This window comes from Engystomops pustulosus, chromosome 7 (genome assembly GCF_040894005.1).
Source record: "Engystomops pustulosus chromosome 7, aEngPut4.maternal, whole genome shotgun sequence".
NCBI classification, from domain to species: Eukaryota; Metazoa; Chordata; class Amphibia; order Anura; family Leptodactylidae; genus Engystomops; species Engystomops pustulosus.
Genome location: NC_092417.1, coordinates 99380364 through 99397464, shown reverse-complemented (window position 1 = coordinate 99397464; position 17101 = coordinate 99380364). Strand labels below are relative to the sequence as shown.

The following is a 17101-nucleotide window of genomic DNA, read 5'->3' as shown; positions in this document are numbered from 1 at the left end:
TGGATCGCGAATGGACCGGGTAAGTAAATCTGCCCCATTGTCTCCTCTGCCGCTCTCCTCTGGTCCAGCAACAGTTAACCTACTGTGCTCCAGCAGGACAGAGGTTTGTAGCGGACCTCTGGCGCAGGGGCTCTCTGGGTTCAGACTTATTCTTCTGGTTTTGCTTATTGGTACTTCGTAGCTATTGCTGTTGTGACCTATTTAGTTGACTATTCTTCATTGTGTTATTTGTCTTATTACAAGTTTACCCTAGGACTGTCATCCAGTTACTGGCCACTGTTTAGGGTGGATCAAGTAAGCAGGATGGGGCCTTTTGTGGGGTTTGATTTTAGGGCTCGCTGTCCTGTTTGTCTTTCCTGAACCTGGTTCCTTCATTTCAAACACTCTAGGTTAGTAATATATTAGGGCACATTTCAAACAACATTGCAAACTGCAGTTAAACTAAATGCAGTTTACCTGTGTAGTGTGCAGTTTCAGGATTTCTGCAGCACGTTCTTCATGAATCTGGCGCTCCCAGCACTGCTCCGACAGAGTGCACCACTTTTTGGTGCACCTTTTACATGGACTGTGCAATACAATTCTGTCAGACTTTGCATGTTAAATCTGGCACATGGTTTGACTGAACATTGGAACACCCCCTAATTGGTGTGGCATGAAGACTAGTGCAGCTCACCCCAAAAGGGTTGCGTGCAACACAAATGTAGCAAAAGGACTTCTTAAACACCTGTGTGAGCAGTTTGCACTAAAAAGAACGTGCAAAGTCCAACAGAAAACTGGCGCACGCCCTTAGTAAATGTGCCCCATTTAATCCAGTTATAGTAACATATATACAGAGCCAAATTAACCTAAACTTTATTTCAAGAATTACAACTCACTTCAGTGTTTTTCATACAAAGGGGTTTATCTCCAACAAGAAATCCTTCTACCTAATACATTTTTCTTGTGTCATTAACAGGATCAACCACTTTGGATATTTAAAAACCCTATTTTCCAGGAACAAGAAGTAAAGATCTTCTTGCCTATTAAACTGTATCCTCAAAGACTCACATTCCCTACTTGTCCAAGAGAAGCATCCTATAGGTATCCTGTAAAGGTGAGATTATCAGGCGCCTCTGTAAAACAACAGAAATAATCTGAAAGATAAATATCTTTTTGTTTTTTCAGTCAATATCTTGAAAAGCAAATATTATGCGATAAAGAATATAACCAAACCATGTTCTAATGAATATAATTTCTTTATATTATGTATAATATACTAAAATGTTTACACAAAAGTTTACATTTTTTTTTTTCCAGGTAGAGGGAGGCAGCGGAAATGTCTCCTGGTTATCCACAAATAAGAATATTGCAAGTGTTACCACCAGAGGTGTTGTCATATCAACAGGTCAACCTGGCCACTGTCTTATCCAGGCTAATGACATTATGAACCAGTTACACAGCGCAGAGACCCATGTCAGTAGGCAAAGGCTTTTTAATTTGTTTTATGGAATTTGTATATTTGTGCTTTCGGACCACTGAAACAAACATTTCTTATACAGATTTTGGTGCTGCCAGTCACATCTTTGGAGCTTCTCCCATCCAGTGCTGATACAGCAGTTGGCCGGGGGATACATATTCCTCTGGTGGTGTATGGCACATATGAGGGTGTCAGCATTCCTTTCATAAACTGTTCTCTGCTTCCACTTCACATCAGCATGGACAAAGATGGAGTGTTCAGTGTAGAAGAAGGTGAGATACATTGTTTTCCAATGAATATGTATAATTGGTCACTAGTTATCAATGATCAGGAAGTAAGAGCTCTTCTTCAGGACACTTTGCCAATTAAGGCCACCTTGGCAGAGGCATGGTTTTCCTTGGCGTGGTTTTCCGTGGCTTTCCAAACCTGATAACTTACATATTTTCCAATTGTATACAACAAAACAGCAAACTAAGGATTGATCAAACATGCAACTTTTTAGATACTATAGATACTACACCAACTTGTAGTTAGAATAGATTTCAATAATAAAACTGGTGAGCACAATAATACATTTGGCAGAGGCTGGGGAATTTTGACAAAGCAAGGGGTAAACGTTCACCTCATTAGCTATTATCTCTATGATTACTGTTATGTTGTCAATAGGATTTATAAATTTGTTCCCTTTGGCAATTCATCTTAATGAATTATAGCAGATATTGAATGCCAATGTCACCACTTTCTTGTATATATATCTCTAAACTATCATCTGTTTTTCTTGAATAGAAATGTGTATGTTTACTCCTCCATCATGCACATGCTTGAAGATACTTGCACAAAGCCCAGGAAATGTTGTACTCACAGTCAGTGTAATAACGGAGGATGGGAAATACCATAACAACACCATATTCTCTGCATATAGTCCTCTTAAGGTACATTTATAAGTCTCCACATAGTTATCTTTTTCTGCTCTACATCGCAATTATACCTTCATCTGTTTACTACTCAGACATTGTTTCTGTAGGCAGTGGATCCTGTACACACCTCTGTACTGTCACTTCACTCAACCAAGGTCATGGTTTTCGAAGGTGGGCCAAGACCATGGCTTCCAGAACCTAGTGGTTTCTTTATTGAGCTCCTTGCTCAAGACTGGAAGAGTATTCAGATTCACCAGATTGCGGATAGCGCCAAGACAAAACACAAATTACACATGTACCGGGTCCAATGCACTAAACTGGGAGAACAGGTAAGTGAATGTCAGAATGTTTCTACATGTGTAAATGAATAAAAGAGATAAACCTTAAGCCTTTATTGCCAGATTCTGACCTTCCAACTGGGGAATAAACCTGGAATTCTAAATCCAAGACCATCTGTGGAAATGGTAGAAGTCAATCTTATTTGTGCTCTTCCTGCAAGAATGTCATTGCATCCGGTATACACTGTGCCTGATGGAGCTCAGTCATGCCCCATACCAAAGCATAACAAACAACTTGTAAGTCTTGGTACCAACATAGACACCAAACATAGAGAAAACTGTTACATAGATTGGTTATCATATCACGTGCTTAGACAAACACGATTTCTTTACAACTTACAGAGACTATTGGTACTTTTCATTTAGGTACCTCTGTCCATGTTGAGGGATACAAAGCTAGAGATGATCATCTATGACCAGCACAAGCGAAGATTTGATAACTTCAGCTCACTGCTAATAGATTGGACATCTTCCAACAAGACCATAGCTGATCTATCTCATAACCTGGGCATGCAAGAAATATCAAGGAGTGATGCCACTGCACAGACATGGTTACATGGTGAGTGGTTAGAATTTACATGCACACATACAGTATGTGCAGGCTGTATGTTTTACTATTCTCAATAGAAAGAAGAAGTTTAAATACATGTTTGGGGAAGAAGGTCAACATTAGAAGTTATTACTGATGAGAAGAGGACAAAAATTGAACTGATAGCAACAACATAAGAACTAAAGACTGAAATGACTGAATGTTCAAGAATAGATACATGAATGGACAGAACAATTTGTGTGTTCCTGTCTGCTGTCAATCAACTTTGTTTAGGAGAACTGTAAGTTATGGATAACTGTGTTGTTTGATGAAAACAGGACGACATGATGGACTGGTAAGATGTATGTAATTCCCCTGGCTACTTTCATATAGCAATGAGAGACGAATAATTAAATAGGTTTGGCTGCAAGACAATGCAATATATTAGTATCTGTTTCCAATAGGTCAACATCTGTTAGAAGTAAAGAACATAAAAGGGACAGTTTTCATCACTGTAACTTGTGCTGGATACAAGCCCTGGGTTCAAGTCCAAGTACGTAACAACAAAAGCATAGTTCCAATGTTGTGGAGAAGAATTGACATGTTACATAAACCTCTTTTTGCAGGATACATCATCGTTTCTCATTACCACTACACTGGAATTATCACTGGTTGATGATGTGTTCATTTTACCAAATGACATCACTGTATTTAATCACCCGGAAGTTGTGGTAAGAAGTCTGCTTTTCATCTGTGTAATATCAATATTGCTGTGTTATGACCATGCACATACTGAAAATAATTATGCACTTTTTGATCATCCCCATCACAACAATACTACGGTTGTAACAATTGGGTTTTATGTTATTTTCTGATTTTTAAACATTCACTATTTTATTTACAATAATTTACAATATTTTATAGGAAACATTGAGTTTGGTTGAAGGTTCGGGGTATTTTCTGGTGAATGTGAGTGATTCCCAGATTGCAAGTACTGCATATGAAGAAACTGAAAATACAGTCAAGGTAATAGGAAGCTAATAGGGAGTTCTAACCTCTATCTGTTTTACCATTTATGAAGCTCTTTCCTGCACACATCTTTTTATGGAATACCATTTTTTGTTGAACATCGATATGTCTGATATCAGCCGGTTTTCTGGCTACATGTCATATGGTTGCCATACATCTGGTATCTCTTGATCCAAATTAGTTGGCCATCAGTAAATTACCAGTGAGGTTACTTCTGGCATAGTAACCTTTAGTACAGGGGATTAAAGGTGGCAACCAGGGAAATACTTAGACAACACCCTCAGGAGTAGCCCAAATTAAATCACTATAGTGGCACAGTGCATCTACACCCACTGTGTTACACATATTCTGCACATATAAGAGTAGTACAGATAATAAGTGTGTTTTTATTGCAATAACTACCATAATTGTCTTTCAACTGAACAAAGTGAAAATCCCAGCATATATGCATCAAAACTTGTGACAGAGAGAGTTCAACATATGATCACTACTGTTAAACTATCCTTTTAGTTTGATTTTATACTTTTCTAGTTGAATAGAAATCACAGATCCAAACTCTCTATCCATCTTTCCTTAGGTAATGCCTCTGCATACTGGTACTGTGACGCTGGAGGTACTTGATCTCTGCATCTTATCTGCGAATCATGCCACTGCTACCATCCACATCTCTGACATTGATGCATTGGAGCTCAACTTGGTCCATAAGGTAATGTTTTTATTATATTATCTTCCATTTGTTTTCTACTAAGAGACCCAGAATACATTCCGTTTTATATTTTTTCTCCAGGTGGAAGTTGGAAAGTCCATAGATGTTTTGGTCAAAGTTTGGGATCTTTCTCATACACCGTTCCTGAACAAATATTTTGGCATAATGAAACTAAGTGTCCAGAGCTCCGGCCCCATCGTTTTTCTTAAGTAAAACATGGTTGTTCCCATCCAAATCCTTAACTGGCTTAGACAGAAAATTTCCTTCATTGTGATATTTCATATAGTCCTACTCATCTTACTTTCAATTATTTAGAACACAATGTTTATTACTCCATTTAGTTGGCTCTCTTACACACACTCCTGATGAATAAAAGTCATTTTAACATTATGCAGAGAATAAGGGGGCAATGAGTTACAGCATACACATAGGCTGCAGAGTTCAAAGCTGCTCGACAATATAGAATACCAATTACATAATGACCAGATGCAGTATTACTCCTTATGAACACAAAATGTACTTCTGATTTTTTTCAAATTTGTTAGAGATTGAGGTATGGTTTACTATGGTATGATATAGCATACAAAAATGTTCAGTGCATTTTAATACATAGGTAGAATTTTTACATGAAAATATATTTGGCCATGTCAGTAGCTGGGACATATGAGTGGATGACACTGGTGGAGTCTATGTCTGATCTATGGTAGACATGGGCTCCCAATTGCATGGTTTTGGAGTTCCCATCTACAGGCTTGGAGAGTAAAGGTTCTGAATCAAAAAAATGGATTGCTGGTTATCTGCCATGGCACCTTTGATCAACAGATTAGAGGAGGCCAATAAAATCATTTTAAAAGATTTTATGAGCGAAGCTACACAGAAGTTTTGTCAGTTTGGTCATTTGGACCTCAGTTTAGTTGATAACTACTATAGTCCTTGTGTGTAGTTTCTGCATAAAATTTTCTCTTTCAGAAAAGTACCTGAAAAAGACAAGTTCTCCTGGAGTTACCTTCTTCGTGGTATTGATATAGGACAAACAACCCTGATAGTCACTGCATATGATAAGGCTGGGAGGAGGATGACATCAGCTCCACATTCAGTAGAGGTGCAATGACCATCACTAGTGCTGATACTCTACTTATTGTCTAATCTTATTATGTGTTATATGTGTATTATAAATATTTACTTGCTTTCTCTATAGGTATTTGGGCCTTTTCGACTTGTCCCAGACAAAATCACAATAATTCCTTACAATATGATCCAGGTATGAATATTTATTGGATAGTAGTAAAGGCTGCTTAATACAATTTGTGAATCAAGGTGATACCAAACCAAGCAAAAGCTTTACAATAACCCTGCGTAAGGGATAGACAAAAGTGGGACATTACCTGGCTATATACTTTCAAATATATGCTTAGTTTGTATGGGTCAGATTAACTGACTGGTTTTCTTTAATATCTCAGATGCTTCACATTTAGTAGCAAAGCAGCTCACTATATGAAGGTGTGGAAAGTACCTCTTTCTCCCCTTACCTGGCGTTCTCTCATGCTTCAGTACTAGTATATTATGCTAAGCTTCCTGAAATGTATCATTTATGAAGATCTCTGAAGCACTAGGATAAGGTTTGATGGTAGTATGCAGCTATTTTGTGTCTCCATGTTTTTTCATTATTTACTTAAGAAAATAAATTATTCTTATTCTTTCAGATTACGTCTGAGGGAGGGCCTCAGCCGCAGTCAGCTGTCCACTTTTACAATAGTAATAACAGTGTAGCCACTATAAATGAAGTGGGTCAGGTGACTGGATTAGCTGTTGGAACCACCAAAATCAGAGGGACTGTCCAAGCCATAAATGAAGATATGGGTGGTTCTATGGTGTTTTCTCAGGTAATACCTCTGCATAGGTTTCAGATTACCAGATTATAAGGAAAAAAAACACATGGAATTAAGAAATTCCCCTTCTCATTTATTGTGTTGTATGAAGTCATTTGGAGGGTTCTTTTGCTACATACCCCCATAATCTGCTGACCTTCTCTACATTAACAGAATAATCTGAGTATTAACAAATGTGGCATGCATGTTAGCATCTTAATGGAAAACCATGAGTTTTTTCATGATTTTATTTGTAGCAACCGATTTTTATCTTATAGGATGAGATTGTGGTTGAAGTCATCCATCTGAAAGCAATTAGGATCCATGTACCCGTGACACGTCTTATCACATCTACTGAGGTTTTTGTTTCTGAATATGAGATGAACTTTTCTGAACTGATGGAAATATTAATTTCAAAGTAGCATAATACTAGATGAACATGTGTATATGGTTGGCATTGTTGGTCTCAGAAATAACAATTTCTCTTCTATGTTTTAGATGCCCGTGTATGTCATGGGGGTCTCCAGTACACAGACGCCCTTCTCTTTCGGTAATTCGAAGCCTCCTTTACAATTCTACTGGTCACTAAATAAAAGGGACGTGGTGACATTGGAATCCCGAATGACTGAGGTGATCATCTAAAAAACTTATATAAATCCCATAAATTTGTCTTTTACCAGAAAATATTTTTTTGATAACCATGAAAATTCATCTTTATTTCCAGTCATCCGTGCATCTGCAGCCTGAATTAAACTTTGCTCAGTTGGTACGGACTTGGGCCACTGGCCGAGTAAGCATTAAAGTGACGGTACGCTCTGTAATAGGTGACCAGTTTGAGGGTAATGCCACTGAGTTAAAAGACCAAGTACAAGTAGTGGTAAGTCTGGTTCCTACAGTCCTGCTGATTTTCATAACCACAGCTGAGCTTTCTAATTCTTCAAAGCTTCTTAAATAGGTTCTACGAGGCTTTGCTCTGGTCTTCCCTAAATGTACAGTGCAACAGATCTTGATGGCTCCAAATTCTTACATCACTGTGACAACAAACAAGTAAGAGAAACAGAACATTTTATTTGTTTCCTTATGATATGCAGATGACTGCACTGAAAATCAGCCCACTAATTGTTTCCTTCTGGTTTAGAGATGGAGGAGCTTCTGTGACCTCCAACATTCTTCAATCTTTTCCTAACTCTTCCGTTATTGAAGATGATGGTCAGGTACATATAAGAGCTGGAGGAATTACAGGATCCAGCATCCTGAAGATCTCAACTGTGGAACCATTTGGAATTACTCAGAATCTCGTCATCGGCGTGCATGTAATGGAAGATGTTAATTTCCATTATGGCATATGAAACTGTTTTCATATACACTATCATGTACTTAAAATTTTTCTTACAGGTAGCCCCTGTTTCCTATTTGAGAATTGAAGTCAAACCCAAGCTCCATACAAGAAGTGGTCATCCTCTGGCATCATTTCCTGTTGGCATAACCTTGGAACTTATTGTGCACTTTTACTCAAGCTCTGGGGAAAAATTCCATGCCCAGAAAACTCAACTTTGTTATGCAATAAACAGGTACCTACAAAATGTACTAGAAGAACAAAATCCAAAGAAATACTGACTTCCAAGATTATTCCACAAGGCTGGCATTATGTTTCTCTCTTACAGAGATGATCTGCTACTAATTGAACCTGGTATTCAGAATTACACTTTCCTGGTAACAACAGTGATGCAAGGAGAGACACTCCTAAGAATCTGGGATGAAGCACACCCAGGAATGGCAGATTTCATCCCAATATCTGTAGAAGATGCCATATTGCCAAACCTTAAAAAGCCTGTTGCCATTGGAGAAGTTATCTGTTTCAGTACACATCTGGTCAACAGTAATGGTGAGATTTATCATTCAGGATATTATTAGAAACCCTAAGCTTAAATCTGTCAGCAGGTTTTACTCCGCTAAAATACTATTCCCTTCAGGTAGGGTATGAGCTTTCCTTTCTAGAATCCCCTCTTTAATGTGAAATCTCACCTTTTTACCTGTAACAAATCTTCCCCAAAGATAGCCTGAAATATATTGGAAAAAAATTGTATAGGTAAATGGGCGCAATTTCATATATAAGACGCAATTCTAGAAAGGACATTTCTTTACCTAGTAGTTTAGTGGGATAAAACCTGGTAACAGGTTCCCTTTAAGGAGCATATTAGGACATATTTACTAAGACAGGTACATTGGGGAACATTGACTGAAAACAGTGCAAACTGTACTATGTGCAGTTTGCCTGTGTGTAGTGTGCAGGTTGCAACTGATTCGTGACGTTCTTCAGGAATCTGGTGCCCTCTGCACCGCTCCAACAGAGTGCACCAACTTTTTTTTGGTGCACCTTTAACATGGGTTAATGGCAACATAATTCTATCGGACTTGAGCACCGTAACACCCATTTTAGTGATTAAATTTGTGTTACATGAAGAATAGTGTAGTTGCAACACAAATGGGTCACGTGCAAAACATAAGTGGCGCAGACACTTCTTATATACATGTGCAAGCAGTTTGCACATGAAAGAATGTGCAAAGTCCGACAGAAAACTGCGACAAGGGCCTTAGTAAATGTGCCCCATTGTCTAAGCCATAAGTCATACACCACAGTGACACACAGACAAATCTCCTTACTGTTAATTACAATTTACCAAGTAACTGCCTATGTAATTTAGAACAAAGTAACTTTTGGCACATATTGGGGCTCATTTACTAAGGGTCCGAATCACGCACTTTCGTTGGGTTTCCCGAAGATTTCCGATTTGCGCCGAATTGCACATGGATTTTGGCACACGCAATCAAATTTTGGTGCATCGGTGCTGGCTTTCACGCAACAGAAATCGGGGGGGGGGGGGGGGTGCGTGGCTGTCGCAAGATCATCACTTACATGCACGGGAAGAAGAAGGTGAACTCCGGCGGACTTCGACGCAGCAGCGAGAGAACGCACTGTTGGATCGCGACTGGAGCGGGTAAGTAAATGTGCCCCATTATAGTAAAATGAAGGGCAATTCAATGCAGTCTACCAACAGGCAGTGCAGTGGTCAAGTTCTGTGTAACCATACCTTTCTTAGTGTTGTTAGAAGCAGAAGGACTATGAAAAATGCATTTTTATTCCAGGATTATAGCTGAACTTGCTGCGCAGCCTCTGTGTGGGATGCGGGAGGGGGGGGGGAGAGTCTGGGGCAGATTGAAAGCATAGATCACAGCATACAAGCAAATACAAGGGAAGACTCTCTCAATGCTTGAAGTACAGCTACAATCCTAAAATATATGCACTGTCTGCAGCTATGTTTGGTTACAACTACTGGTAGACTCTCTTAACCCCTTACCGACATGTGACGTAATAGTACGTCACATGCCAGGTGCGGGTGCATGGAGAGGGCTCACGGGCTGGTTGCATATTGCAGCAAAGGCTTACCGGTAACACCCACGATCGGTGGCAGTAGTATGGCAGTATATGATAGGATCGTACAGACAACCTTAGGGTTAAAGTACCCTAGGGAGTCTGAAAAATAGTAAAAATAAAAAAAAAAGTTTAAAAAAAATATATAATAAAAAAACATAAAAACTGAAATCACCCCCCTTTCCCTAGAACTGATATAAATAAACAGTAAAAATTATAAACATATTAGGTATCGCCGCGTCCGAAAATGCCCGGTCTATCAAAATATAATAACGTTTTTTCTCTGCGTTTAATTCCGTAAGGGAAAATAGCGCCCAAAGTCCAAAAATTTTAAATTCTATAAAAAGTGATCAAAAGGCTGTACAGTCCTAAAAATGATAACATTGTAAACGCCATTAAAAGTCACAAAAAATGACACCTCCCAAAGCTCTGTACACCAAAGTATAAAAAAAGTTAGTACCGCCAGAAGATGGCAAAATTCCCCAAAAATTTTTTGTACAGGAATTTTAATTTTTGTAAATGTATGAAAACATTATAAAACCTATACAAATTTGGTATCCCCGTAACCGTACCGACCCAAAGAATAAAGTAGACATGTCATTTGGGTCATACAGTGAAATCTGTAAAATCCAAGCCTACAAGAATACGGCACAAATGCGTCTTTTTACCAATTTCACTGCATTTGGAATTTCTTTCCCGTTTCCCAGTACGTGGCATGGAATATTAAATACCAACATTTTGAAGTGTAATTTGTTTCCCAGAAAATAAGCCATAACACAGCTGTACATGGAAAAATAAAAAAAGTTATAGATTTTTGAAGGTGGGGAGTGAAAAATGAAAATTCAAAAACGAAAAAGGGCTGCGGCGGGAAGGGGTTAAGAAGTACTTTTCTACATCATTGCTGTAGTATATAAATGCAATCCCTGACAAGCCCTATTCTGTTCTTCACAGATGAGCCAGGGGTCTGGCAAACATCAGCAACTCAATTCCTGCAGGTAGATGGAGTTACTGGCGTGGCTGTAGCTCGCAGTAAAGGGATCACAAATGTTTTCTATATCATTACTGGAATGTTTACAACATACAAGCAGGTGAGAGTTACAGGCGTATAGAATAAGACACATATGACACTGAAGTACAGTATAGCCAAAACATAAATGTTGAATAAAATAGCACATACCATATAAAAACCTGCATCTGAGAACAGATTACAGAACTAGTTATAGGATGCACAACATAATTTAGAAGCCTCTTCACCATTGTGGATATACATAGTCATTGCTGAGATCTTTCATTTTAGGTGACTGTGGAATCCTCTGAGTTACTCATTATGAGACTTGCATCACATGGTTATCTCACTAACGTCCCATCCACACGTCAGTATAATGTGCATGTCTCTCTTAGTCTCACAGAGCCTATTATTAAAGGTGAGTATGTGACATGTGTACTTATCTTTTATAAGCTTGTCTGTAAAGTGGCTCCCAAGAACCTGAGTGAAGTTGCCAATCAAATCGGTGTCAAACGTTTGTGCTGGTCTGTGCAGCAGAAATGTATTTATTTCATTATCCGCTATCATTTTTAAGATATTAACCCCTTAAGGACGCAGCCATTTTGTAGCTTAAGGCTACGCCCGATTTTTTGGATTCGGACTTGCGTCGCTTTATATGGTTATAACTTTTGAACACTGTTACTTATCAAAACGATTCTGAGATTGTTTTTTCCCCACATGTTGTACTTCATTTTAGTGGTAAATTTTGGCAGATAAGTTTTGCGTTTATTTACAAAAAAAAGAAAATATGATAAATTTTTTGAAAAATTTGCCATTTTCGAAATTCTAAATCATTGCGTTTTCAGGCAGATAGATTTACCACCTAAATAAGTTGCAGAATAACATTTCCCATTTGTCTACTTTACATTTTCATAATTTCTGAAATGTCTGGATAATTTATTTTGATGTTACGCGGCTTACAAATAGAATATCGCTTTTCTGGATTTTCAGAATTGACTATTTTGGGGATAAATACAGTTTTGAATGAAATTTTACATATTTAGCATCAAAACCCCCTATATAACCAACCCATTTTCAAATCTGCACCCCTCAAGCTATCAGAAACAGCTTTTACGAAGATTGTTAACCCCTTGAGATCTTCATAGTAATTGAATCAAAATGGGGGTGAAATTTAGAATGGTCATATTGTTCCCTTATACGTTCATTTAGCACTAAAATTGACACATTTCCAAAATATAAAAAGAGAAAACCCACCATACAATTTGTTCTGCAATTTCTCCTGAGTACAAAGACCCCCCACATGTGGCTGTGACTTTTTTTATGGGCGCACAGCGAGGTGCAGAAGGGAAGGAGGGCGCTGCAGCTGCCAGGATTTTAGTTTTCTCGTTGCCCCCTTTTGAAGGCTATAAAATTTTCGCTTTTTCGTTATTTGGGTCATGTGATGGCATTTTTTTTGCGGGATGAGATGCTTTTTCCATTGTTACCATATTGGAGTTGGTATCACCTATTGTTGAAAATTTAGGAACTTTTTTTGAGGGCAGGAGTAGAAAAGCATCAATTCTGTACTGGATTTTTTACTTTTTTTTTTTTTGGTGTTCACCGTATAGACTAATAATCATGTTATCTTTATTCTATGGGTTGATACGATTACGGGGATACCAGACATGAATATATTTTCTTACGTTTTACTAAATTTGTCAAACAAAACCCTAATGTGGGGAAAAATCTATCATTTATGTATTGCCGTCTTCCAAGTAGCATAACATTGTTACTTTTTTGGCTACGGAGCTGGTTGATGGCTTGTTTTTTGCGGGACATGTTGTACTTTGCACCAGTATCATGTCGGAGTACATATGGTTTTTTGATCGCATTTTATAGCATTTTTTGTGGGATTGAAAAGGTAAAAATCATAATTTTTGGAGGGTTTATACCAGTTTTTTTTTACGGCGTTTATCGTGGGGGTTCAATAATGATTTACTTTTATTCTACGGGTTGTTACAGACGTGGTGATACTATATATGTGGGGTTTGTGTTATGATTTAGACTTTTTTTGAGTTATATGTCTCTTTATATGTTTTGGGAGTTTGGGGCATTTTTAGTGATTTATGACTTTATTTTTTTATTGAATAACTTTTTTTTTTTTACTTTTTCACTTTTATACCATGGGACATGAAGAAGCAATCTTCTGATTGCTTCTTCATGATAATATTCTGCAATACTGATGTATTGCAGAGTATTATCAGTGTCAGCCTATACACTTGCATAGGCTGGCACTGTGCCAGTAAGATGACGTCACAGACGCCATCTTACTGGCAATTCTTGCAAGTAACTCTGGGGTCCAGATCGGACCCCAGAGTTACTATAGCAACGATCGGCACCCCCCGAAAACGGTTCGGGGGGGGCGATCGTGGAGGAAAGACCCCCCAGATGCAGGTTAGATGCCGCGGTCGCGCTGACCGCGGCATTTAACGGGTTAAGCACCCGCGATCGGAGACAACTCCGATCGCGGGTGTTACACTGGGGTGCCGGCTATTAGTTACAGCCGGCACCCCGTGTTTCCCGATGCCGGTTCGGCTCTGATCCAGAGCCGAGCCGGCATAAGCGCCGTGGCGGATATATCCGCCACTGAGCGCTAAGTCACTGCGCTCCGTGGCGGATATATCCGCCACGGAGCGTGAAGGGGTTAATAAAAGTTTCCAGAGGTCAACCAGCCTGACCCCCCCACACATAACCCAATGGAAAACAAAACAGGTGCCAATCAATTCTGTTACTTTGTGATGCTCAAATTTTTGTTTGTGCTGCTTTTGTTTTGAAGATATTAACTAATTTGTAAAGTTCAAAAGGTCAACCAGTCCCCCCACATTGACCAAATCAAACAAAAGTAGTGTCAAACGTTTGTGCTACGTTTATGCTGGTTTGTGCAGCAAAATTTTTCATTTGTGCCGCTATCCTTTTTAACGTAGGTTTAGGTGTTTACGTAATTTAAAGTGTTTAGGATGACCTGCTACAAAAAACAAATCTAGGGACACTTCTCTGGTTTGATCACCAGAGGGAGCTAACAAACACATTGGGGCTTATTTACTAAGGGCCGCGCTGCTCACTTTCGCCAGACTTTACGCCGTTTTCAGGATTTGGGCAGCTTTGACAGGTATTTAATAGGGGTTTGCGCTGGGATTATGTCACACACGATCGGATTGTGGTGCAGCTGCAACAGAAATTGGAAGGCGTGCCGTCGGATGATCCGACTTCCAATCAGAGCTTCTTATAAAATTATAGCTATGTACACACTGAAGGGAGCTACCCAGCAACCTTAATGGTGAATACAACTATAAACTAGTTGTACATTTCCTTTAAAACTGTTGTACAGTAAAAACAATACTGTGACAGCTCAGCATTCCTCAGCCAGCTATTATAAGCCTGGATTGTGATGGCCACCACTGTGAATTGGAATGGATTTGCCTAGATAACAGAGGAGTACAAGAAAAGCAAAAAAGGTGTTCATCCAAACTTTTATTCTATAATCCATTATAATACATGATTAGCTATAGATTTCCTTAAATGGCCTGTTTTTTCACATTGCAGCACACATCACCCACTATATCCTACAAACAAAATTCATTTTGGACGAAAATGAACTACGTGTATCTCGTTGCAGTTTATTCAAGTTTGGGTTCTAAAAATTAACAAACCAATGGAAACGTAGTGGATGAATTTGTAAATTTATAACTCGAACCATTATAAAAGAGAAGTAACTGGAAAATCCTGCCCAAAATCCCTACCAGCCCCACAAAGAGGCTTGTTGTGTTGGTGGCCTGAAGGAAATATGGCATCTGATCTCAGAAAGAGGAGGACATTATGGCTTCCTTGTCTTTGCTATTTGATCACAGAATACTGGGTACTAAACACACGGTACTAATACGATTTCATTATACAGAATGTCTTCCCTTTACTGAAGTTAATGTTTTTACTGCTTAGGTCCATGCAGCAATGCACAGATAGAAGTGGCACAGGTTATGTTGACATCTGACAATCCCCTGCTCTGCTCTGTGCAGTTCAGTAACCAGTCCTTACTCATCCCAGCCACTAAGATGTTCCAGATCACATCACAGTTCAATTTGGAGACAGGTATGAAGATTGCAAATGGTTTGAAGCAACAAAAGACAAAATGTTCACTTCTTATTGTGGCATCCTAGATTAAAATTAGTATCTCAAAATATGCCAATGATGACAGCCTATGGGGCACGAAAAGACAATCTGGCACTTAAACAATTAAACAGAATACTTGCAATTTACAGTAGCTTTAACTGAGCTTAACATTGAAATATGCTGTTTTATAGGACAATATAATTGTAAGATCTCCATCAGACCATTGACATACATAGAGATCCAAACCTTGAGCACAGCAGAGACCATGGTGGAGTTACGAGCATCTCTACTTGAACATGGAGGAACTGGATTTCTTCATGTCCCGCTCTACCCAGCCTTTCATGTGAACCAGTCTGAGCTGATTTTCAGTAGCCATGAGCTGGAGAATTATATTAGGATTTATGGAATCAGCATTGTTATTGGGAATCTGGAGGTACCACCATTAACCTGCACTTTCAGCTTGTTTTCTAATGTGTTATGTGCAGCATATACAGTATATAGTCATTAAAAACCATAATCTTTTAGACATATTGCTTAAATTTGGAGAAAAATATAATGTATTACATTTTTTTTACATGCAGATAACATCAAGTTTTCCATACTTCTTGTTTGGAAAAGCCATAGTTTCAGCAGAGCACACAGGACTATTTCTCTTCCCTGTCTCTATTGTGGACTTTCAGTCTACCCAGTTCTCCCCAGTGACCCAGTTTATCAATATCTCATGTACTGTGACGGGTCAGGACATGGCACTACCAGTAAAGATTCTGGAAGGTCTGTTTGATAATACTATTACATTAGATAAAATATAACCCTACTGAAATAGGTTTAGTAGTTTATATGCTTGTTTAATATGGATGTGCAGATTAAATTACTGGGTTTTACCTAATGCTATATCTAGAAGTGATCTCTAAATGGCAAAAGATTAGCAGTATCAGTTGGATTTACCCAGTGCTAAAAGTACAGTAGAGTTCGCTGGAAGGAAAAACTGAGAACTGCTGTGTTTTGTCTTCTTCTAAATATAGAAGTGATCTGTACATTCTATTAATTCTACTACAGCGTAGAAGTAATCTCTAGATATCCCTTGGTGTCATGTACTTGGGGTTTACAAAGAAATGGTACAAGAGTGTCAACTACTGAATGTTTCCTAATTTTTTATGTAGGAGTGATATCTAGATTTTCCAGAGTGTCATTTTAGGGCCAGGATCTGGCATTGTGACACACTAAGCAGACAAAGATATGCCTTCTCAAAAACCATAAAGTTAATTCAGAATGATAAAATCATTGATGTAGAAATGGTTATAGTGGTCATGTAAGCGGATACATAGCACTCTAACTACAGGCACAATGAAATAGACTCATTTTTAATTGTGGGTTCTGGTAAGGGGGGTCATTGTGTACTATCTCCTGAAGAAGGTCCTAACCTGAGGATAAAAAGCAATTGTTTTCTGGAACAGGATGGACAGAGACGAGACTAAGGTCCTGGTCCAACCCTGACTGTAGGAAGGAAAGGTGCCTAGGAGTGGAACAGAACATAGGGTGGGAAATAGGCCTTCCAAGTCAGGGGGTAAAACTTGGAGGACTGAGGCTTACGAGTCTTAACAATCGTCTTAAAGACTGGAGCTTAGAATCCTTTGAATCTTAGCACCATGGTTTCAACAACTACAGTGTCAATA

At 38.7% G+C, this 17101-nt stretch overlaps 1 protein-coding gene across 6 annotated transcripts in view; it reads left to right on the top strand.

Annotated features, from left to right (window-relative positions):
- NUP210L (nucleoporin 210 like) overlaps window positions 1-17101 on the top strand; it is a 60021-nt gene that overhangs the window by 27069 nt on the left and 15851 nt on the right. For 3 of the 6 annotated variants that reach the window (XM_072117389.1, XM_072117388.1, XM_072117392.1), the window contains 27 exons: window positions 956-1093; window positions 1297-1452; window positions 1539-1728; window positions 2243-2388; window positions 2481-2702; window positions 2775-2948; window positions 3078-3270; window positions 3705-3793; window positions 3867-3971; window positions 4165-4266; window positions 4847-4975; window positions 5057-5184; window positions 5945-6077; window positions 6174-6236; window positions 6679-6858; window positions 7122-7202; window positions 7342-7473; window positions 7568-7720; window positions 7799-7890; window positions 7982-8156; window positions 8239-8414; window positions 8508-8728; window positions 11228-11364; window positions 11574-11700; window positions 15258-15407; window positions 15620-15861; window positions 16010-16199. In XM_072117389.1, coding sequence (XP_071973490.1) covers window positions 956-1093; window positions 1297-1452; window positions 1539-1728; window positions 2243-2388; window positions 2481-2702; window positions 2775-2948; window positions 3078-3270; window positions 3705-3793; window positions 3867-3971; window positions 4165-4266; window positions 4847-4975; window positions 5057-5184; window positions 5945-6077; window positions 6174-6236; window positions 6679-6858; window positions 7122-7202; window positions 7342-7473; window positions 7568-7720; window positions 7799-7890; window positions 7982-8156; window positions 8239-8414; window positions 8508-8728; window positions 11228-11364; window positions 11574-11700; window positions 15258-15407; window positions 15620-15861; window positions 16010-16199 — 4024 coding nt within the window. The remainder of the gene's footprint in view (window positions 1-955; window positions 1094-1296; window positions 1453-1538; window positions 1729-2242; window positions 2389-2480; window positions 2703-2774; window positions 2949-3077; window positions 3271-3704; window positions 3794-3866; window positions 3972-4164; window positions 4267-4846; window positions 4976-5056; window positions 5185-5944; window positions 6078-6173; window positions 6237-6678; window positions 6859-7121; window positions 7203-7341; window positions 7474-7567; window positions 7721-7798; window positions 7891-7981; window positions 8157-8238; window positions 8415-8507; window positions 8729-11227; window positions 11365-11573; window positions 11701-15257; window positions 15408-15619; window positions 15862-16009; window positions 16200-17101) is intronic. The other 3 variants (XR_011848966.1, XM_072117391.1, XM_072117390.1) reach the window with 2 other exon arrangements.